The 24,295-nt window shown below is 40.3% G+C and overlaps 1 protein-coding gene across 1 annotated transcript in view; it reads right to left on the bottom strand.

Annotated features, from left to right (window-relative positions):
- The window catches only part of kat6a (K(lysine) acetyltransferase 6A), a 42,272-nt gene that overhangs the window by 5,736 nt on the left and 12,241 nt on the right, over positions 1-24,295 (bottom strand). The window contains exons 3-16 of the mRNA XM_084729104.1: positions 19,427-19,535; positions 17,094-17,209; positions 15,690-15,771; positions 15,256-15,370; positions 14,640-14,956; positions 11,978-12,090; positions 10,505-10,620; positions 9,281-9,422; positions 7,366-7,527; positions 6,184-6,277; positions 5,792-6,023; positions 3,373-3,571; positions 2,562-3,272; positions 1,323-1,584 (exon numbers count right to left, since the gene is read on the bottom strand). Coding sequence (XP_084585230.1) covers positions 1,323-1,584; positions 2,562-3,272; positions 3,373-3,571; positions 5,792-6,023; positions 6,184-6,277; positions 7,366-7,527; positions 9,281-9,422; positions 10,505-10,620; positions 11,978-12,090; positions 14,640-14,956; positions 15,256-15,370; positions 15,690-15,771; positions 17,094-17,209; positions 19,427-19,535 — 2,770 coding nt within the window. The remainder of the gene's footprint in view (positions 1-1,322; positions 1,585-2,561; positions 3,273-3,372; positions 3,572-5,791; positions 6,024-6,183; positions 6,278-7,365; positions 7,528-9,280; positions 9,423-10,504; positions 10,621-11,977; positions 12,091-14,639; positions 14,957-15,255; positions 15,371-15,689; positions 15,772-17,093; positions 17,210-19,426; positions 19,536-24,295) is intronic.

Raw genomic sequence — 24,295 nt, 5'->3', positions numbered from 1 at the left:
GCCAGCGTTAGATAAAGCTGCACATGTGCCTGTGTATACACAAACCAATAATCACTAAGTCCTGACAAAAGACCTTTTTCACGGCAGCCACTTTGATATGAAATAGTAGAGTAAACAAGTGTTATCAATTATACTAGTTCAGGTTGAGTGTTATTCAAGTCAAACAGACTCGGGGTGCTGTACTTGTGCATGTTGTCACACTGGAAAGGCTCTACTGGAGTTATTTTACAGAAAACATAAATTGGATCTTAGAATTTAACTTGAGATGTTCAAAATGAATATTTTGAGCAAAATTTGAAGTTGTATTTCACAAACTGAACCTGATGGGTTTGAATTGAATTTAACTCACATTGCTTTCAACCTGTCAGTAGTATTTCAGATTCAGTTTGTCAAAATTCAGTTTCAATTCAGAAACACTCATCAGAGGACTCTAGACTAGAATGGAAGAGATCTGATTCAATCCAACTCCTTTCAAAAGTCATGTTTCACAATCTGCAACATCTGGCAGCATGCACCTTTAATGTTGGTTTGCAGTCCACCAGCAAAACTGACGATAGGAGGAGTTCTTTAGATTAGAAGGCTTTCTGGGCAGGGCTCGAGACAAACTTTTTTCCTCAGTGTCACACAGCTGTCCTGAATTCTACTTTTAGTTGTCCGAGACATAATAACCATTGTCCCACATTCAAGGTTTTTAGTCCATTTAACATAAATATAGTTTAATAACTTTGTTTCAGCAACTTGCATCTCTTCATTCACTCGCCCTGGTTCGCTATGGAAGTTGTGCTAGTTGTTCCCTGCACTTAAATATGAATAAAAATTGAAATTACCTTTACTGTTTGACACAATCAGTATTCATTATTTTTTCAGTCATTGGTTGAGTTACGGTTTCCTGTTTATTTCTAACTGTTTGATCAACAAATGAATTACTGCAAACTGTAGTGCAAATGCAAATCTGTTTTTGATATACAGCAATTGTGACTGTGTGCAAGCACACGTGATGCTTGTGCTGGTATCACCTTACATTTTTTTTTAAGTTGAACACCTAACTATTAAGATGTATATTCTATGATGACACACAAATGTAATAACTGAACTTGTGGTAACTTTATCTACTGTCTCGGAGCTGCCCCTGGCACTGGATTGTGGAAATACTTTTATTGTCCCTGGGACATTAAGAGATCCTTACTTTGGAGTGTTGTTTCTGGGTACACAGGCTATGAGGGTAGTAGCAGTGGTGGACCAGAATATTTACCCAATTATTTCATATCAAGATGGCTGCTGTGAAAAAGGTTTATTTTGGATTCAGAAGCCTGTCTGCTCACCTTCTTCCTCTGAATCTGTGAGGTTGGAGGGCCGGCCTCTTTTGGGTGCTGGGTCAGACAACCTCAAGGCAGAGCGGGCTGGGGGGTAGCGGTGCAGTGGGTGGCCCAAGGGCGTCTCCTCCTCCAGCCTGGGCATTGGCCTCTCTGAGTCTGAGTCTACAAAGGGCTCGTCCAACACCTCTGTGGTCTCAGAAATGGTCTCGGTCACCACACTGCTGTGGGGGTGGCTGCGCTGGCGAAAACGGCGCTTCCTCAGTGGCTTCTGGGTAGAAACAGAACAGGGAATTAGGTGTGCCTTTGAAATTATGTTTAAGATGACAACTACAGACTAAACTACAGATTAACTTCAGTAATTTTGCTATTTTGCCACATTTTTGTGTGTAATGTGGACAACAGTTTTTGTAATTGATCCAGCATTGTTGTCTTCATTCAAACTTGACAGAAACAAAATAAAACTCTCCAAAAACATATTGGGACGTCTTTCTGCTGTTCCAACAATCATCAACTCTGGTTTTGTAGAAATAAACCCTCAAAACTCTGAGGAGGATGCAAAAATATTCTGGCTGTACACGCTATTGCTCCCAACTGCTTCTCTCATATCTGACCTCCCTCTCACTCCTCTCCTGATATTTTCACACCTGATACTGTGAATTAAGGGTTTATTTCAACCAAACTAAAGTTTTTGATTGTTGCAACAGTGGAAATACAAGACAAAGTGTTTTTATTTAGCTTTTTGTTGCATCTGTTGCGTCTGAATGACAATGACTTTGTCGAATTCACTGTTTGGCAAAATCTAGTTTGGTCAGCTGTTTCTGGTTAAACAAAATGCACCTCTGGATGTCTATCTCTGTAGAAATCCTTTCCATAATGCTGTCAGACACCTTGAATAACAGTCTGAGCTTGTCAGTGGCAAAAACAAGCACTTTTAAGTGGACCATCTTTGACAGTGCATAGACCAAATTCAAAAACTGTTGTCTGCAATTAGTCAATAAGAAAAACAGGGTCCAAGTTCCAACCTACTGGTGTTACCCTGTAAATGACCCCGACTGTTTGAGGTCAAAAAGACTGCAGTAAGTTCATGACATCAAAATTAATCCAGTTCTTAATACCAACTGAATGCTTTTATTTTGACATATGTGCTCCATAAAATTGTGTGTGAAGCACAATGAATCAGTCTCAATTCTGAGATTTTTAACATGAATGCAGTTCCAGTGAATGTAAACACTGGTAGTGTCTTACCTTGCATTTGAGCCCCATGGCAGGCTTGGTGAGGATGGGTGGGGAGCACGCCCTCCTCTCTTCATCCTCTTCATCATCGTCATCCTCCTCCTCATCACTGCTTTCACTGAAGCAGCTCTTCCTGATGGGAGGAGACTCATTCAACCTGGAAACTGCAGGCAGCTGTGCCAGCCCTTCTCCAGGTCCTTCTGTCAGTCTGGGTTTAGGCCCTCTCTTTTTCCTGGGGGGCCGGCCTCTTCGTGTGGGGGTTATGGAAGGGTGCCTGACCATGTCCAGTGAGTGAAAGGCTGTGGATTCTGCTTGTCTGTCCAGGGAGAAAAGGGAAGGGGGGCTGCTAGCAGAGCCTGTGGGTTTTCCTGCCTCTGGTCTCTCCTCCTCTTCGTCGTCTTCGTCCTCAGCTGGGCGGTTCTTAGGCGGCCGTCCAACCCGTGGGCTATCTTTCACCTTTCCCCAAGGCCAGTTTTTGGGTGGGCGCCCCCGTGGTCGACGCTCTCCATTTGTTGGAGGAGGCGGTCGTGTTGGCTCTGGGGCTGGGGGCAGACAACGAGTGGGAGGGGAAGTTGGAGAGCTTTGGCTAATGGGAAACCCCAGGAAGTTCTTTCTTTCCTCTTCTTCCTCCTCTTCTTCCTCTTCCTCCTCCTCCTCCTCCTCCTTCTTCTTCCCTTGACATGCATGCCAGGGCAATGGTGGGACCTTATGACTTGGTTTGACCTATACAGATAAAGTAAAATAAAATCAATAATTAATATGAATCCACAGCAACTTTGACATCAATCTGTTATCTCACTTTGAGCAGATATAAAGTATTTACCTCCTTGCGGTTCTCATCCTCTGGTTCCTCATCCTCCTCATCATCGTCATCATCTCCATCGGCATCAGAGACCACAGTGTTGGTTACAATGACGGGAGTCCAGCGGAGACACTCAGGATCGACCTCTAGCTGCCGTGGCCGGGCCTTGAGACGAGTCATGTGACTAACCACCAGCTTCTCCCTTCGCACCAGGACCAGCCTGACAAAACAGCGCAAAAAACCGACGCCATCATAACTCTGTATAGATGTTTTCTATTTGCAGATATAGAGAATTAAGATTAATATGGAAAGTTAGCCTGCAAAGCGTATGTGTGCCTATGTGTAAAGTTACTAGTAGGTACAGGTGATACGGCAGTAGCAAAATGTACTGCCAATAGAGATTTTATCAATAACAATAAGAAAACTTTTAGATAAAATGTTCAACACTTTCACTTGAATGCATTTTATGCATTAAATGGTGCAGGGCATCGTGTAATACATTGCAAATGTGTGCAGTTATTTTGTCTGTGTTCTCTTGAATGTCCAAGACAAATTTCTCCTAAGGAAGAGTAAGGCTAATCTAATCTTATTTATTTTTCTTCTTTTGTGTAAATGTATTGATTTGTGTTTTTTTACATTATTGTGTGAACTTCCGGGTCCTGATAAATGCAGGAGCAGGGTGCTTAATTTCGAACTTTATGCCTCTGACCTTTATTAAAATAGGTTACTAAAAATGATCAATTATCAATATTGTCTGAAATAAAACATTTTATTGTGATCTATATTTCAGCTATATCAACCAGTCTTTGTTACTTGTGTGGATGCAGATAACCATGTAGATGCACATTAACAGGATTTTTGATATGTCTATGTGTACTTACATTAGGGGGCTTTTGAATGTATGTGTTATGAACCAAAGCAACAACCACAATGTAAACACTGTGTGAAATTTTGCTACTTTTGTTTTGGTCCTGGCATTGATTTTGTCTTTGCTCACATCACTGACTCAAAAATCCCATTTCTCAGACAGTGACAGTACATTAACCTCTGCAGAAAACTGAAACAGTACTAACCAGCTGCCCATCATATTTCCTACAAAGTGTTACTGGGGTTTCACACTGAAGTCAATCCAGCAGCAGAACAACCACACTGAGTGTCAGTGGGAGTTTAATATATCAGACTGCGTCCACATGATATTATAGGGATTCTGTGAGCAATGATCCTACTAAAGTCTACTTTAGAGGCTGGCTTTGTTTACACGCTAGGTGTAACTTGGCTAATGGCCATATTCTGTTTCGTTCGGGTTAAGCTTCACAGGAGTATTTAATACTCTGTGACTGAGGACCGTCTGGCAACCAGATCCACCTTTTGTCTCTCACTGCACTATAATAAGTTATATAGCACATTAATGCAGGGGAAATAATAATAGAAATAATACAACAAGTGCTACTCACTGAGAATTTTGTTTACCTCACAATGTGCTTGTAACACTATACACTCAGGAGGAGCCAGAAAACTGTGTGGAACTGCAGTATGAACCACTGAAATGCATCGCTGACCCATTGAGAGGGATAGTTTGGAAAATTTGAAGTAGGATTGTATGAGGTACTTATTGATAGTCAGTGTATCACCAACAGTAGATGGCAGCCAATTTGCCTCCAGTTTGGGGAAGCAGCAGGAGTATCTGTGTAGGAAGCTGAACAATTGAAACCATATGTTTTGCTTTTAGATGTGTGTTCTTGAGGGTTCAAGACTTGTCCTGTGTGCAGGTGACTCACAACCTGACAAAAACACAAACGACCAGTCCTACCTTTACACAAAAAGTATTTTAGCAGCTTAAGAAAATCCCCATCAGAATAAAAAAAAAAATCAGTTTTGTATGCTATATTTAGAATATTTTCACCACTTACTCCATTGGCGAAATCAGAAATTTTACCTCTCAGTGCACAGGAGCTGCTGGTCTACCAGTGGCTTGATCTGTTTGTTTGTGTTACTGTGTGACTTTGAGGGCGTGGTAAACTAGCAACTCCAGTGTTGTACAAGGTAAAATGACCATTTTCATAAGCAGTCTGTTTGAATGAGAGCGAGCGACATTTGGCTTTTATAACAATGGTTTCTTGCTGGAGAAGCTGTCTGACAGCAAGGTAAAGCGGTGTACACATAAATTATGATTTTTTTTTTTTGCTGGGCCTTTTTTAAGAGAATAAAATATGCTTTGCTGCGGATCCTGTCCACAACAGTACATTGCATAGCTTGTGTTCTAGAGTCTCTCTATGCTTCTCCAAACTGAGGTTGTGCCAAACAGCATCTACTCTAGGTAATGCATGGACTACCGATAAGTACCTAATACAACCCCACTTCAAATAATCCAAACTATCCCTTTAATGTGACCCAAAATAATGTGGTGGTTTTCTAAATGGATGCTGGCTCTGTCTCTGACCTGTCTCCTCGCTGCTCCAGCATGTTGAGGCTGTGCAGGGTGGTGGTGATATCCTGCGGGCAGATTCCAGTCAGTTTGCTGAGTTGTCGTATGGTGATCTGCCGGTCGCGGACCTCGTGGAGACACTCCAGCACCACACTGCGCCAGTAGGCCATGTAGGACAGCCGACCTAGGTCAGACAGAGGCTTCTCTGGAGATCCTGGCTGGCCCTCACGCTTGGACAATAAGTAGCCTGCAGGGAGGGAAGGAGGAACAGACACAGGAATCATGAGCCATAACAAACATTTTCTATTTTCAAATTCATTCACTTTGTCCATCATAAAGTTTATCATCAGATGTATTTTGTAGTTGTTAGTGGTGTAACTGCGTGTGTGTGTTGTGTAAGCCCTTACTGAAGTCAATGAGAAAGCGTCCATAGCCCTTGCGCTGGTACTGTGGAAGAATCATGATGCATGATACGTTGTATTTCTGTTGACAGTGCTTCTCCTGGAAAAGAGGGAAAACACACAGATACGTTCCAGCATTAGAAAACAAATCATGGAAACTATATCACAGAGCGGGCCTGTGTGAGCATACAGCAGGGTGTTGATGATGCTGCGTCCCTTCACTAACTGCTGTGTTTTGGCAGCGAAGTGGCATGTTAATGGGAGCACCTGCGACTGCAAACTCACAGCACCCAGTGTTTATCTGGGACACAACACAAGCATTTGTATGTTTGTAGGAATGCACCAGTGTGGGGTGATGCCAGTGCATTTCAATTTCATGATATTTGAATAATTTTTCTCTCCATTTTGGCTCTTGTAGTTGTTGTAGTGAGTTTGAGCAGGATGACTATATTTAACAAAGATATGTATTCTTTGAAAGTAAAGGAGGCATGGTGGTGGTGGTGTGAACACTGACAATATAAATTTTTAGGGGGGGGTCCAGTCAGGATTTTTGAGCCAGATTGCTGGAAATGCAATTGTCTGATATTAATCACAGAGTCTACTTAAAGCCTTCTATTTATCGTGCAGCATTTAACTCTACAACACTGAAAAAAGAAAAAAAATACTGAAAAATACTAGAATACTAATTGCAATTCTGCCCTTGATTTCCTCAGTGTTGCTCTTACTTCATTCTAGTGTTTGTTTTATTCTTGCAAAACTTTCATTGATTGTTTCAGTTTGTTTCTTTTCTGTGTTTTAATTTTAATGTGAAGCGCTGAAATAATATCGCAATGTTTTGGGGTATTCTGTAATAACAATATTCTTTACAATTTTACAAATGACAGAAAAAAAGAGTTGTTGATGTTGCAGGATTATATTCTCTCCTCATACAAAATTGGGTGCTTCTGCTTAAGGTGGTGAAATTTGTTTGTTGGATTACTCCTTTTTCTGTTATGGTACACGGTGATGCAATATGGTACACTCCTGCTTGGTGGGTGTTAATGTCACACCCTGTCGCTTGGCCATCTGTATCATGCCATTTAGAGTGAATATTGGTGGATAATAAGCAGTGGGCAATGAATTAGAGCACCATGACAAGATTCTGACTGAAATCCAGCACAGATAAGGCTGGGAGCATCGAGATTGTACCTTGGAGAAGTAGCCGACGAGGTGGCAACCTTTGCCATCATTCTGGGTGAGGACGTAGAAAAGGAAAGGCTCCACATCATAGTAGAGAGTCTTGTGGTCCAGGAACAGCTTGGCCAGCAGACACAGGTTCTGACAGTAGATTGTGCTCACATTCCCATCGACCTGTTGTGAGATTAGTGAAAAATCACAATCAGTACAACAAAATGGCACAAAGTTTCCTAAATGACCACTGCTCAGTGCCAGAAATAGTCCTGTCTAGGAGTACATCTTTAAGCTGCTGTTAGAGCGCTGTGGAACAAAGTGAAGGTGAATAGAGCAGAAGTTTGTGTCAGGCAATGATCTCAGCAGTGTCTCTGGAGATCGAGAGGGTGGAGGAGAGAAACAAAGAGCTGTAAAGAGAATGAGAAGGAGGGAGGTTCAGGTTGGCAGCTGGCCAGTTATCTCTGCTCTCCTCCGAGCGAGGATGGACTGCAGAGCGGTGAAACAAGAGCTGCAGTGGCCATGGCCTGCAGAAACAATCCATTGAATTAATCTGCTGCTGTGCTACAAGACCCACAAGAACAGCTGAACTGTAAATCTGTAATTATGATTTCTTCTAATAATAACAGACTTTCCCTGATGACATAAACAAAGAACATGGTCAATTAATCACCATTAGGAATTTGACTGATCAACATTCTCTATATTCATTAGGCTGCCCCACGCATGTGATTAATCTCCCACAGTCATAAATAAAAATGAGTGGGTTGTGGAAAAACACTATGGAATACATTTTTGACAATTGTTTATAGCGTGAGCTAAGCCTGTGCAATAAAACAATAGTGATATGTATTTTCAATTGACATTTCATCAAAAGCAATATGGAAAGTATTCAATAAAACAGTTTCACTTAAATGCAACCCGCCCGGAAAGCACATAACGAACATCCCTGGTTCATAAACAGCCCATCATATCCATCGATAATGGAATGTTGTACAAGTGACACACAAACAGCCAGCCATTTTGCAGGTGTGTCATTCAGTGGCTCCATGTGACAACAAAAGAAACAACGTAGATGAGGACAGGTTAGCCAACTAGTATGGCAGTCTATTACTTGTGTGCCTTGATAAATAAAGTACCTAAATTCAAACTAAGGCAATTAAATAATATAATAATATACATTATAAATAACACATAAAATAATATAATAATAATAAATAATAATAAAGTGAAGTGGTTAAATTCAACTTTTTTCTGGTCTTTTTGAAAATGATCAACAATAGATTTTTCAGTTATACTGCACAGCCCTAGTTTGAAGTGACGAACAGGTCTAAAGTTTGACCACTAAGTGCAATTAGAGCTGCAACAATAATCAATCGTCAGTTACTGAATTAATCGCCAACTATTTTCATATTCCCATTGTTTTGAGACATTCTCTGATTTCAGCTTTCTGATCACCTTAGGCTTTGGCAACCAGTTAATATATTCCATCATATTTTGACATGCTATGGACTACACAACTAATCAATTGACAGATTACTCAATAAAAGTAATCATTGTATTTGCAGCCCTGTGAACATTTTTGAGGTGAGACAAAGAGACAACAACGGCGTCTTTAGTAAAGGATGTGGCTTTCGCTCGCTGTGGTTTTGGTGTTTGACAGAGGCCTTGTCTCATCTTTCTGTTACTGTGTCTTCTACCATCACTTACATTATTTCACCTTTCTTCTGGTGAAGTCAAGTCAAAATTTATTTATATGGCCAAATATCACAAATCACAATTTGCCTCTTAGAGCCTGTGCAGTGTGAGACACCCCCTGCCCCTTTGTCCCTCAACCAGGTAAGGAAAAACTCCCTGAACAAAAACCTTTATAACTGACCTTTCAGTTCATTAACCATCACATTTATTCAGCCTGTACTTCTAAACAGCTCCTCACCTCAAATACAGAAACATCATCCTTCCTGTAGATCTCATTAGCAGGGGGGTGGAACCAGTTGCACTTCTTCATGTGCTGGTAGAGGATGCTGCGACTCTTCATGTACCGCAGGCAAAACTCGCACAGGTAGAGCTTGGGTAGTCTGGACAGGGAAAAGGGAGGGGAGTACAATGAAGGAAGGAAAAGTGAGGACTGGTTATAAAACAGCCACAGCTAGAGCTGTAGTGAACACTCCACTAATTGATTAGTTCACTGAACTTTTATTGGTAACTGCTGTGACAGACAATTAATTTGTTGGCATTTTTAAGCATTCTCTAGTTTTAGCTTCTCAGATTTGGATATTTCCTGCTATTCTTTGTCTTCTATCATAGTTGATTGAACATGTTCAGGTTTTAGACTGTTGGTCAGATAAAAACAAGCAAGATTCATTGTCATGTGTAATATTATATTTCATATCATGTGGAATTTTATTTTCATTACTATATTAATTTCAGTAACATTTCCTTAACAATACAAATTCTTCCATTTTAGTTTACTTTTATCTTATCTTACTTCTACTGTTACGCTGTTGAGCACTGTATATTGAATTTACTCTTTCTACACCTCATATATTATACTTCACTTTATATTCAATACTGTATTGTTTTCATTCTTTTGTTAGTGTAATTATGGAGCAATCTTTGGTGTGAGAGTGTCCATAAGGATTAGTAAATTCTATCTTATCTTATATGAATATGTAAACTTCGGCATAAGGATATTGTAATGGAAATTTATTCAAAGTATTTTTTGACATTTCACAGACCAAAAGACTACTTGATTTATTGAGAAAACAACTGGCAGATCAATCAAAAATAAAAATAACAGAATCTGAACAACACTGTAATGGTTAAATAAATATTTTTGCTCTGATGGTGTCTGTAAGCTTTTATTGTATGCTAATAATCTCATCTGTAATTTTCAAATACCTAATGACAGCAGAATGTTGAGAATAATGAGGCAGATTTTATTCCATGGTTACATACATATACATACATGAAAAAAAAAAGAAAATGCCCTTAGGAAATCTGAATCAAATTAGCTCCCTGGCACCGGCTGGTTACCTCCCAAAGTAGGTAGTACTGTAAATAACTTTGTAATTGAGCTTCATTACGCTGCTGGTGATTTCTGTGCCTACGAGCACACCTGGGAGCTAAGTACATTACACTGTGCAATGTGTTAGCTTACCTGCTGTACTCCTGGGGGTAGGGAGACGAATACCATGTCTGGATTTCAAACTTGCCGAATTCGATGACTGATGGACAGCGCATCTGCGGGTCTGGCGGACCCGTCACCCCGACTTTCTGTTTGATGAGCAACCAAGAGGAAGAAAGAAAGGAAGGGAGAGATGTGGAAGGGTCAATTCCAGGTTTACTACGGCAGAGACTAGCAGATCACGTGGCGAGCAGACAGATAGCACACCAGGGACTACTGGCCTCGGATCTTACACACTACCGTGACAGCTAGGGAGACCTCAGAAACACATCAGTAATGGATTTAATTAGAGCTAAACAATTAACTGATTATTGTCTTACTGCTTCGAAATTGTCAGAGAGACTGAGCTACCTGCTACATTATGGAGCTTTAAGTGGTGCTGGAAAAAAGGCATCAGAATTTTACAAGACCAGTGTGCACATCCCTGCCTGCCGTTTATGATGATCATGTATTCTAATCCACCGCTACTCAGCCCAGATAATCACATCGACCTCTTTCACACATCATTAACTCTTCACACTCTGCCTGCATCGAACACTTAAACACTAGTGTGAATATTCCAGTTGGTATGTGGGATGGTGTTTTATATGACTCCCATGTCGCTGGCCAAACAAACCGCTCTCTGGTCAATCTACTAAAATGAAAAGGGCCATTGATGTGGCTACTTTACGTTTCCTGTCTACTGTAACTACACTGGCTTGGTTAAACTGTCATTAGAGCTGCCCTGCTCAATGTTCACTCCATTAAATGTATAATGTTATTTGACAACACCACTAACTTTATATGCCTAACTGAGACATGGCAGAGATCTCATGCACCCAAGGGTACAATTACACTGACCAGCGCTGCCTTCTCAAACATGGAGTCACAAGAAGCAAATTTCCAGTGACAACACTAATCTTTAATTACCTTGCTGCGAATCTGCTTCAGTTACCCTATGTTATTTGCATCTACCGGTCATTAAAAACAAAACCTTTGATCCTAACTGACTCCTACACTCATCACCTTGCCCTGCATTTATGGTAATGGATGATTTTAATATACATGCTGAATCTGGCAGCTGTTCCACAGCAAATTAATTTTTTTCTGTGCTGAAATACAATGCTCTCTCACAGCTCATTGACTTTTCCTCCCACAAATGTGCCTGCATCCTACAGACCCCGTCTGAGCTGGTGACTTCATCTTTTACGACCTGACTGTTGTTGACTCTGCTCTTTCTGACCATCACAATTGAAGCACAGCTTCCCCATAGCTGCACACCGTGCGTTTACATAGTATCGAGTCTGATGACTCCAGCCTGGCAGGTTTAGTCAGATACACACAGGTCTCTCCAAGGTTCCCCTGCTGAGGATGTCTCACTCTGCAATCTTCAGCTCCTCCTCCCTGTGGTCTCGTCTATGTTCATTCACCAAATTTTTAAGGCATTTAATATTTGTGTGTGTGTACCTGTAGTGCCAGCTCCTGGATGTGTCGGAACAGTTCAATGTCTTTTTCCGTCAGGTTCTCGTGGCCAGGCAGTTTGTCATCCTCATCACGCCAGTCGCTGCCTTCTTGATTGTCTGGAGATCGAAACACAGCCGACATTAATGCAAATCTACCGAGAGGGTTGCTAGACGGGGTGCCAAGATGTCTGCTGATTGATTTTTACAATAGTGCTACTGCCACAGCAGGCAGACATTGAGGCATTTATACATAGTTAACAGTTCACTTAAAAGGAAACCTGGGAATCTAACAATATTTTCCTTCCAAAGTAAGAGGCCTCTCAATAATTTACTACAGGAGACGGGCAACATGTAGGAGGAGGGTTCCTATATCATGAACGAGTTGTTTGCCACCTTTTTAATGCCATCAGTACACTGTACTTTTACATAAGAATGGAGCTGGTGTGAGCTAAAATTTAGCCTTCAAACACACAAGATGTGAGAAGAAGTGGGAGAAGTTGGGCTTCAGGGCTTTCTGGCTGAAATCGTTTTACTTTTCTAACACGTGGTTAATGGTCTATTTTAACCCAAAACATGATCTTTCCTATATCTAACACAGTAGTGTTGTTGTCTAACCCTAACCAAAATGTGTCAGAAAACACACATGGCTTTTTTTTTTTAACCGATACAATAACTGATAATTACCTGTCTCTCATGGCCTATACTGATAAGATAATAGATATTTTTACATTTCTGTAGTTTAAACTATATATAATCTGTAGTTTGTGTACACCTGAGGGTAAGAAAGGATGAATGATTTAATATCTCATAGCTCTGCCTGAACCAAATCTAACTGTTATCACTACTATAACAAAAACAAAGAGCAGTTCTGATTCTTAAAATATGTATTTTTTTTTCTAGTAAAGTACATCAATAAAAGCTGCAGTAGGAAAAATAATAAGTCGACTAAGTCTAAAAATAATAGGTCTTTTAGGTGAAAGTTGTGTGCTTAACCTTTAAAGCTACTAGAACTTGCTCATGGTGTGGATGTTGTCACTCGTTATACTATGCCACCTGACTTTCTGTCTGGCAGACAGTCTTGAAGGGTTACTCCCATGTTCAAACTTTGTTTAGACTATAAAGTGGGTCAAAACATCATTGCTGTCAGTGAAACTTGATGCGTGAACGCTCTGGATGTGTCTGCTCTGTTACAGTCATTCTCTTCTACTGTGCTGTACTTAAGACTGTGTGTGTAAGTTGAGTGGAAACAGAACTGCGGGTGGCCACTTCATATTACAAAGCAATTTCTTCTGATGCATAAGAAACAATTTTTGGAGGAAGAAAATGACAAATCAATTCTACACCATTTTCACTCTCTGCAATTTCCAAATATGTAACATCAGAGCTGGATCGTTTTTAAAACAGCACAAAGAAGCACTGAATAGTCTGCTCATCATGATAACAGCTGGTGGTACTGAGTCTGTTCGTTAGCAAACCATCTAGCTGACAACAACCCCTAATTGAGTCTGATAAAAGCATTTGCAAAGTATTCATGAAGACACAGTATGTTTTTAATGCAATGATGCTGATGATGGCTCATTAAACTGCAACTACTGTCAATTCATTCTGTGGAAGTTTGTGACATGTTAAAATTCATAGCCTACTTCTCATGTTTTGCAGTCACTTCATTAACAATTTTGTTACTGTTCCGTTGCAAATTAACTTTCTCAAATCAAGGTTGTTTGTCACATACACAATCATACAGAGTACAATGTACAATTAAATGCATTTCCTGCATCTGACCCATTTTAAGTATTAGTGACCAACAGTGAGGACCAACTACAATTTGAAGCCAGGGCCTGGGCAAGGAGAATAGGAGAAATTAACCTCAAATACATTTTTTTGATGGTGGAGCAAACCCATGTAAACACAGAGAGAGAGACCATGTAATATCCACACAGAAAGGCCCTGCCCCGACCAAGAATCAAACCTGACAGTGAAAACCACTGATCCACCATTCTTCAAATATTTGTTTCTTTCACTGAAGACAACCAAATATATTTACATCCCTTAATGTACATCACTTAAGTTCAGGTTTTCTGCAAATTTCAACAAGTTAAATTTAATACTTTTTAAACCCTTTGAATGCAGTTTAAAATCGAATTAATGCCCATACTTACCCATACACTTACCCATATTAAATAAAACTATTTAACAGAAAGAATTTAACTTATACCTTCTAGAAGTAGCTATCTTTATTTCAGAAGAGACACTTCACACACAATGTCACAACACACTAGCTGGGTGTGCTGAGTTTGCATTAGTGGTTATTGGTTCCATAATGATTTTCTAACTTGATATCTAATTGACCCTTCCACTTTGTAACTTACATTAATGCATGTGTACAAGAGTAAAGTTAACTTCAATTAATTTTTAAGACCTGTCAAAATCATATTTAAGATATTAAGAGGAAATATTTTATGGCCTAAAATTCAGATTTCAGACCCACGGAAACCCTGATATTGCAATTCCAAAGCTATTTATGATATCCATGTCAAAGACATGAACTTCAAAATACTTACATTTATGGTAAAAAACTGTCTAAAATATCTGGTATCAACCAACTGTTTACCTGCAGACTAAAATTCATCTAGCCATGGCAGTGAAGTCGTGTGTGTAATCCTTACCCCCCCTGTCGTCTCCTTCTCCTTTGCGATGGGCTTTCTTTCGGATGCGGCACTGCTGAGAGTAGTCCACCACTTCCTGCCTTGCCTTGCGGCCCTCAGGCGACGGTGTGAAGAACTTTGTGAGGGCATCGATGAGGCCCTTGGTCTTGTTGTTGAAGCGAAGGCTGCTCTGTGACAGGTCATCGTCGTCCCGCAGTGAAAAAAGCAGCCGGTCATCGCCAGGGTAACCTTCGCAGGAGGAGCTGGAGGATGAGTTTGCTGAGGCTGAGCGCTTCCGTCGACCTCGCCCGCCCAGCTTTTTGAAGGGCCGCCCCGGCCTGCGGAGGAAGGGAGGAGTCTGGTTAAGACTGTGTCAGGAGGCACTACAGCTATGAGGGTCCAGAGCCCTTCTAATGGGACCACAACTGACAACCGAACCCACGCTTTGCAGTTTTACATATAAATACTTAGAAATTTGACAGAGAAAAGAAGAAAAAACTCTAAGATCATTCAGGGAGTAGGTGTTGTAGCTGTTTGCTTGTTTGCACTCTGGTGACGCAGATACATGGCGTCATGCTGCGGCTCACCACTGGGCTGACATTGAAGAAGACGCCATTAGCTAAAGGCATTTCTTTACCTGTTCTTGGGCCGTCCCAGCGGTGCGTTGTAGCGCCGTTTGATTTGTGCTGCCTTTTCATGTAAAAGCTTCTTTCCCTTTTTCCTGGGTTGGCAGATTTGACAAATCCACATGCCTGGGAGAGGAGGAAGAGAAAAAAGCACAGGTTCACACATACACTGAGGTGGATTAGACAAGACAGGCTTCAACACAGATACCAACATGCTCTGGGACGTACTGAATACATTAGCACTTAATGGTGAAGTGTTAGGTGCTTCATTAAGACTTACAAGAGGCAACAACTCAAATCACTGAGTATGTCATACAGAGAAGTAGTGTATAAGCTTTATGTACTCTTTCAGAGATAGAATGGATACAAGTTGAATTCATGAGAAGCTATAAAAAGGTCATGAAAAGATAGGTGATGCGTTAAAAGAGCAATCTTGTTTATTTACCTTTTGGCATCCGTGTGAGGGGAGGATCACAGCACTCCATGTGGAAGCCCCGGTCGCAGGAGTCACAGAACAACATGTTGTCCTATGCAGCAAACACATGTGTTGATGAATATCAAAGACTTTAAATGTGAAGGGTTACCACACAGTTTCACGGAGAAAGACCCATAATAAAATGTCCATGACTATTTACAACCTACATGAACACAACTGTATTATAAAGTTAACCTATCGTATGAAAATAAAAAGCAATGTTTTTCAACCTCTAATAGTTGATTATTCATGGTATTAAAGTGCTATTTGTAACAACTGACAACACGGTCCTCTTGCTGATCTTGCTGTTGTTGAGTTGAAAAAAGCCTGGATCGGAAAGGCATCTCTCACTGACTGCTCACGTTGGATGTGATTTGTTCCCTTAATACAAATTGTGAGGAATGCCTCCCTCATCTTGCCAATATCGAATCTCTTTTTGCAAAGTTTAGCATGTATCTGAGATGCTGGTCAACTTTCTTGTTTGATTTCTAACCAAAGATTGTTGACCAGTGTCATTAGAGAATCACAAAATGTTATATGTACAAACATCAGTTAAACATAGATTCAGTCAGATTCAGATTCAAACTAGGTTCAATCATCATGTTAGCTATCTGACATACATAAGAGACAGAACATGGAGAGAAAATCAAGAAACATAAGTGACAGTAAACAAAATGTTGTCATGCATAGATGCATATTAGAAAATGAATTTTGCTGCTATGCTACAATATATTACATATGTCAAAACTTTCCAAGCTTTCAAGAATTTCATTAATCCCATGATGTTTCAAGGCATGAAAACAACATTTTGAAATTCAACGATTTTGGTTTTTCCAAGTTTCACATGACTGCAGGAAGCCTGGATGTGTTTCAAGGTGAGTCTCAGTGACCCAATTCAGTGGTGAGGCACTGTATTGGAGGGCTGATCAAAGCCCCTGAGCTCATTCTAACGACAAAGTTTGATGAGCTTTCCACATATTCATGCACAAAAATGCATTCAATTACTTGAATATTACTGTATTATACTACTGCATAAACTACTGTGTTTCATCACTATGAATTTGCCATTTAAAGTTGAACCATACTTTGAAAATATCCACCATGATTTTCCATTTTATTCTCCATCATCACAGATGGCAGTATGTTGTGCATTTTGTCTCACCATTAAAGCTCCCTACAAACATTTGAATAACAATGATTCTTCACTTGACAAGTAAGAGAAAAGAGTGAAATCATGCCGAGGCTGACTAAAATAGCTCAATCCCAGGACCACAGATATGTCTATCAGCATCTCTATCTGGCACTTAAGCAGAGAAGAGAGCGTTCACAGACACTGTTAGGCTGCCAGTCCGCCATATTCGCTCATCCACTCACCGCATTCTTCCCTTGATCTTGACAGCTGCTGCAAGTCTTGCATTCGATGCACTGCCACCACAGAGCCTTGACTCGCGCTGTGAGCTCTGGGGAGAACTTGAGACAGGACGGGTGGCCTGCAGGTAGATAGACATGCATACACAAACAAGTGCGTCAACGTCACATACTTTTTTTTTGTCACTGCTGACTGACAGCCGTGACCCACTTGCATCATTGTAGGAGGAGGAAAAACAGCTCCTTTTGGAATTGAAAGCCCTCACTGAATCAAACCTGGCTGCATAAAGAGTGTTCAAACATAAATGACAATCTGTCAGAGCAATGCTTTTGCTCTGTTTGAAGAATGGCAAACAAGACGGCCTTGTCTGGGACAGAAACCCACTGAGGAAAGAGGAGCAACACAATCTCTCCTCTGCTTTCACCAAGCAATGTCAGGCATTAGTGAGAATACTACAACTGTTGGTAGAGGGAACCAGATTTTGAAGGGAACCTAATTTTTCTGCACACACAGGACAATGCCAGTACTTGTGTATTCAACAATGTGTTCATCTTCATTCATCAAGTTTAAGCATGGCATCCTGGACCCAGGGTGCAACACTGACTTTTTTGTCCACTGGCCAGATGACTAGCTAATGTTCAAATTTTATCAACCACTCACTAGATTAAAATTGTTTTGTTGGCTGGTCAGTGAAGCAAATCTACCAGCCACTTGCATATTTTACCACCATTTGGCTGGTGCTAATTTTGTGTCCTGGAGCCAAAAAAGAAGCAGAGATAAAAGAAAAATAACCAAAGTAACACAGCAGAACTATTACAAAGAATAATTCTAGAAGGGACAACAAAAGACTACATTTCTTGCAGGAAAGTTGAGTATGCTTGCAGCTAAACAATAGAAGTTGAACCATTGGAAATGGTTGAAAAAGTGTAAAGCTGAAGTGGCAGCCTAAATGCAATAAGTGAAGGTGTAGTTTTAATTCAAGTGTAAGTGCCTTCAGTACTTTAACATCAAGTATCAGCTAAAGTGCTAAGAGGAATCTGAATTGTGTGAGTGAAGAAAGTGTGAAAAATGGAGCTGCAAGTGTCAGCTAAAGTGTAACCAAGAAAAGGAAATTAATTCACAGTTACACAATAACAGATGAAAGCAGTGAGACTGTAACTTGACATATAACTTAAGAAAAGCAGTTGAATTGTCAGTTGAAGATTAATAGATAAAAGCAGCTGACATGTCAGTTGAGAAACGAGAGATGAAGGCAGTTGCAATGTAAGCTGACATGTAATCACATTCAAAGTGGTTACACTTTGAATGTGTAATTGTCAGCTGAAAAGTGAGATATCAAAGTAATTGAAATTTCAGTTGAAGAACAAGCTCCAGAGGTTGTTGAAGTATGTGCATTGTAAAAGCTTCAGCTTCACAAAATGAAACTCATAGAAATCGTTTTTAGGGCTGTAAACAAATATTCTCAATTCAATTATATGATCAAATTATTTTAAAAAGCTGACAATGGGCTGTGAAATGTTCAATTGTGAGAAAAAGCAGCACTAACACTGGTGCCTGCCTCATGAGTTTCCACACAAATTCTGACTGCACTGCATGACAGGAGTCACAAAATGTCACTGTCAATGATGGCAGAGAACTCGGCCACAGAGAGAGTGATTTGCACTCTCCCTGTTTGGAAATACTTCAGGTTTTAGTCAGATGGCAAAGTTGTGGAACCTCAAGATAAAATTGTTCAAAGCTATTTAAGCAATTGATTTTTTTTCTGGCAGAGAAGTAGGCAGGGCTCTGAGGAGCATGATGATGAAACACTTGTGGTGAGAGAGAAAAAAATGCTGCGCGTGGGTCTGACATTATGATTGACAAAGTAGGTTGACAGTTGACTACACAGCAACAATTACAAACATTTGTAGGTATGCAGATCTTTTAAAAGACTTGTTCATGTTGAAATAAATATACCTATACAAGCAGTAATGTCTCTTGTTATATTGTTTGACTTCTTATGGATATAATGTGCAAAAATAGATATTTGAATGGCTTTAACCTGTGTTTTTAGGAATAAACTAATGTTATTTTGATCTTTTTACAGCTCCAGGACGTGTACTTGGCACTGTGCTTATATTTAAAAAAACTAAAAAAAGACAAAAAAACTAAGACTTAAGATGTGAGACAACAGTATTTTCTCTAATCAATCACATATATAATTTTGCAGACAACTGGTTGGATTGTCGTCTTCTGTGGTTCTTTCTACAACAATGTTTGACCAAGTCACAGACTGAAACTGGTGCTAAGGTGTTTTTAAAGAAGCTCAAATTGTATCGGTGACAAAAAAAGCACTCACCGCTATTGCCACAGTCGGCGCAGGAGATGAGCTCCTCCGGCCTCTTATCACGATTCTGTTCCTTGGTCCCCAAGCAGAAGCTGCAGATGGGGATGGGCTCTGCCACCGGCTGGCGGAGTGACAGAGCAGAAGGGAAAGGGGGGACACAGGAGAGAGGAGAGAAAGTTGAGACTGTCAGTCATCTTAACAGCTTAATTGTACAAATGAAAATACCAAAGTGGCCTTGTGTGTCCTGCCACAGTGGATGACTGGTGCTATGTGTATTAACAACTGAAAACTACAATGACACCATACAGCATGTGGATCTGTGAACACACAGTTTAGGATAATGAAGAGCATGAGAGCTGCTGTGATGAGTGAGCTTGCATAATTCATGTGACATGTCATGTTAGAGGCTGCCATCGTGTGTCTGTGTCTCTGCTGACTCCTGGGTTGTTTGATCAAAAGCTGTAACTCGTTTCCTTTGGTTGTACTGGCTGAGGAGTTTAATTCCACTGCACCGTGTCCCATTTTGACAATTATTCTGAAACATGCCATCAGACATTCAGTTCTGGGGCTGCATAAATTTTTTAATGTGTCCCTGAAAACACAAACCGTGTCAGCAGGTGTGTGCTCCTGACACTAAACAAACACATAATCTGATATGTACACAAGCACAAGCCTATGCCAGGACTGTGTCCAGGAAAACAACAGGCAAGATGACACTTAGCATGTTGTTACACATCAAATAGGACTTGTGTGTCCAATAAAGCTGAAAAATCACATCCCTGAAGCACTGCAGGTGCACTTCACACAAGCACAAACACAGGAGGGAGGGGCCACGTGGTGACTCTCCTTGAAAGTTGCTGGAGCCTGGAAGCCCTGAAGGGAAGCGGTGGCTTACTGCTACCTCAGAGTACACCACATTAACAGCAACATGGTCTGTTTACTGCTGAGCAGTATCCCACATATACAACTCACATTTGTATTAAGAGTCACAATTTGACCATGAAAATCTGCATGGTTTGGCTGTGATATTTACACCTTGCTTAAACGTCCTATTTTCAAATAAAGTTTGGTAGCATCACATGCATGGAGAAATTACTACTAATGTACTGTTTATTTTCAACAAATGGCATTGTACACTGACTTTAAGGCGCCTATAAAACTCATAACTTAATGTTTACAACCCACAATTCTACTGCATGGTATTGCTCAGCTCAAGCTGAATCTACTCTATCTTTTTATGGCTTTCCATTGTAGATAGTACCTGGTAGGACTGTCACAATACCAGAATTTTAAACTTTGTCATCTTGCCTGTTGTCTTTATGAGAATTTAGAAAAAATTTTTATAACTGCGATACTTTATGATTTTACACACTTGGTATCAAAAAAGTATTTAAGTAATGATACTTCTGTCAACCTAAGTACCTGCTACTTTCTTTAGTATCACCAGGGGTGTAATGATAACCACATTACCATGGTCACATGTTGCACGTCACAGGGTTGAGCTCATTATGCTTCATCACAATTTGTATTTTAAAACGTCAATTTCACAATTATTGCAGGGCATGCATCTATTAATAGATAACAGTAACACAACATCTGATTGGCTGACAAGTCAGGAACACAGCCTTTGATTGGTAGAATCAATCCAAGGCATCATGGGAATTCCAGTGTATGGCTGACAACAAATGTTTTCAACATGGGAAACTGTATAAATAACCACAGAAAACATTTAGTGTTGGATTTATTTTACCACATATCTAGCCCCTTCACCACCATAGGAAACAATTCATACTATCACAGCCCTGTGCCTAGCCCCAAAGCAAGCTGGGCCGATACTAAAGGGTGAAGTGAAAAAAATTGCAGACTGCTGATTGGTCAGAAAAACAAAGCGTAGTGATAGTGTGGTTAAATTAACAGTGAGCAAGCAGCAGAAAGTGATGGTGAAAGCATGTGGTGCAGAGGAAAAGGTGAGCTGTGAAGTTGTCAATTTGTCAGTAAAGGTACAGTGTGGGTCACAATTTATCTGTGAATATTGACTGCAGCTTCTCAAGACCAAAGTAGAGCTCCTGTAGGTGAGTCATTTCCAAACTGCTGGAATAACACCAATGTTGACTATCTGCAGTGGAAAAAGAAGTACCTAGTATCAAAACCGAATGAGTCATGAGTGGAAATGCATGGGTTGAATGAAGCTCATCTATGAGTAATCAAGGTGTGACAATTGATTTGAGGTTAAATACACCTGTATGTGGTATGTTCAGTTGAGTTTTGTTAACAAAACCATGTCACAAAGTCAAAGGAACATTTAACAAATCTGAGGTCAGTTTATTTTAAAAAGTGCCAATCAAGAGAATACACGAGTACAAGCACATTTCCAAAGCACTTCATTTCCCCAAGTACAGTATGCTCATCAGAAAAAAAAATGGTACAGCCTGTCTAGAGCAAAGCTGTCCTGTGTGAGAAGAAGCAATGAACACTCTGAAGGAGCTACAGGGCTCCACGGTGGAAATGAGAGACAACGCGTAGGACATCTGTTGCCTGACTACTTCCACATTCTCGGCTTCATGTTGGAGCTGCAAAGAAAAAACTGCTGTTGAAAACCACTCACATGACATCTGGGCTGCTGTTTTCCAGCAGGCAAGACGCTTCTTTGATCTGATTACAACAAAGTGGAGCTTTTTGGCCATCACACTAAACTCTTATGTTTGGTGTGAGTCCCACGCTGCATGGTAGCACAAACACTGCATGGTAGCATCATGCTGTGGGGATGTTTCTCAGCAGCACGCCAACTAAGGTAGAGGTTAACATGACTGCAGCGAAGCATGCAGCCAAAGCTTTAAAATAACAATGTGGCTGTGGAGTGGACAAGCCAGAATCTAGACATCAATCCAATTCACAACTTGTAAACTGCTGTTCATGCTCAGTCCACCTGATATTTGACAGAAAATCACCATATCTTACAACTCAACCTCAACCTGACTTGAAGTGGATTAATCCTACTACATTACCACCACATTTTGCGTTTCATATTCATGCTTAATTGAAATGAATCTGCAGACTTGTTTTCACTTTGACTTCCTCTTTTTGTGTTCATTGGTGTTAAAAAGCTTAATTATCCCACTAATTATTCAAAGATGTAACACAATAAAACATAGAAAAATATCTGAGGCAGATGAATGCTTTTACTGGCACAATAAAGGCAAATCTTTTAACACAGTGAAACAAGATACACTCAAGACACTTCACAATAAAGCATCTTTTGTATAAAATATCCTTTTAACACATGGACCCCTCAACATTGCCTGTTTCAAGTGTCTGAGTGAAAGAATGGCTTTCATTGTTCACACTTACAGGATGTGCTTAAAATATCATGAAGAAGCAATGAACAGACCTGCAAAGCACACTAAATTTACGAAGCACAGGCTTACTTTTTGTTGAGTATGTGTCAAGCAGATGTTAATTCTGGTCATCCAAGTCATTTATGAGGATGTAGTTTGTGATACCTAACAATTAGTCAATAACAAAAGTATGACGTGCTCTGCAGTTGCCAGTTGCAGTTGGCAGCACTAGGGATACCACAGTCAGGAAATTTCCCCCTGGTCAATAACCTCGTGACACATTGGTGTTACTGATTGCACATTACAATTTACAAGAAAAAAAATTGACCATGATGCACATATTTGTAATGTTAGAGCACAGTATGTACAATCAAATCCAGTTGTTAAGCAAACTTTTCTCAGGCTGTGATTAGCCTACAGCATTATGTACTGTTCAGTCCAGACTCTTTCACTTTATAACTATAGCATCAATCATCAGCCTAAATATTGATAAAATGGTGGTGGGGGGAATGAGAAAACTTGGTGTGTGCATGAACACCTACTGACACGGTGGAACTTGTGCTCTTAGCACAAAGTTAGCCTGCAAGCTGTAGTAATGTCAAATATTTAATGCAAAACTGTGAAGCCCTACTTCTATCACAACTGACCATAAATTTACAGAGCAGCAGCCAAAGTTGATTTAGAAATTAAAGGAAAAATTTATTCTCAAGCTCATCTTTGCTGACCACAATGAATATATCAGGAAAATATACTGAACTGAATGTTTTATATAGTCAGAAATCATGAGAAACTTTGGTGGCACACAGACATGGTCATAACATGCACTTCAACCCACAGGGGAAAATCTGATCTTTTTTTTTTTTAAATGGGAAAAACAACAATGTGACATTCACTGAGGATGGTGTTATGACTTTTTTCTGCAAGACAACAGTGTAAATGCACATAGCTGCAGAGAGCTGGGTAGGCAGCAGGTCCTGGCAGGGAGGAGACAGGGACAAGAGCTTGATTTATTGGGTTCATTTCCTTCTGAGTCAGGCTGCTTCCAACACCCCCGCCACTCCTCTACCAACCCACCCACCCACCTAACAGCACAGGGACAGAGAGAGAAAGAGAAACAAAAGGTATGGAGTGAGGAAGTAAGGGAAGAAAGAGGTAAACAGATAGAGGAGAGCTGTAAAGATTGAAAGGTGAAGAGAGACATGCAGAGTGCAAAGAAGAAGATAGAGCCTTAGTGGAGGATACACCTATATATGTACCAGCATTTTTGATTCTCACAGGTAAAATCATAAAATTGTAAATATACTGCAGAATTCCAAAATATAATATAATTAATCTCTACATGGTCTGAGTACATGATGAAAATAACCATTGGTCTGCAAAACAAACCAAAACAGTCAGTGAAGAGAAATAGAAACCAGCAACAAGAAGACAGAAAAGAGGAGCAGGAGAGGAATGCGAAAAAAAAAGACAAAAATAAGAATCCAGAGGGCAGGAGAGCGAAGGAAATGGAAAGTGTAAAGAAAGAGAGAAAATCTGCAGCAGCAGT

The sequence above is a fragment of the Lutjanus erythropterus genome, chromosome 10 (assembly GCF_056507025.1).
Source record: "Lutjanus erythropterus isolate fLutEry1 chromosome 10, fLutEry1.hap2, whole genome shotgun sequence".
Lineage (NCBI taxonomy): Eukaryota > Metazoa > Chordata > Actinopteri > Lutjaniformes > Lutjanidae > Lutjanus > Lutjanus erythropterus.
Note: the sequence above shows the minus strand (reverse complement) of the source record. Positions and strands in the feature narration are given on the sequence as shown.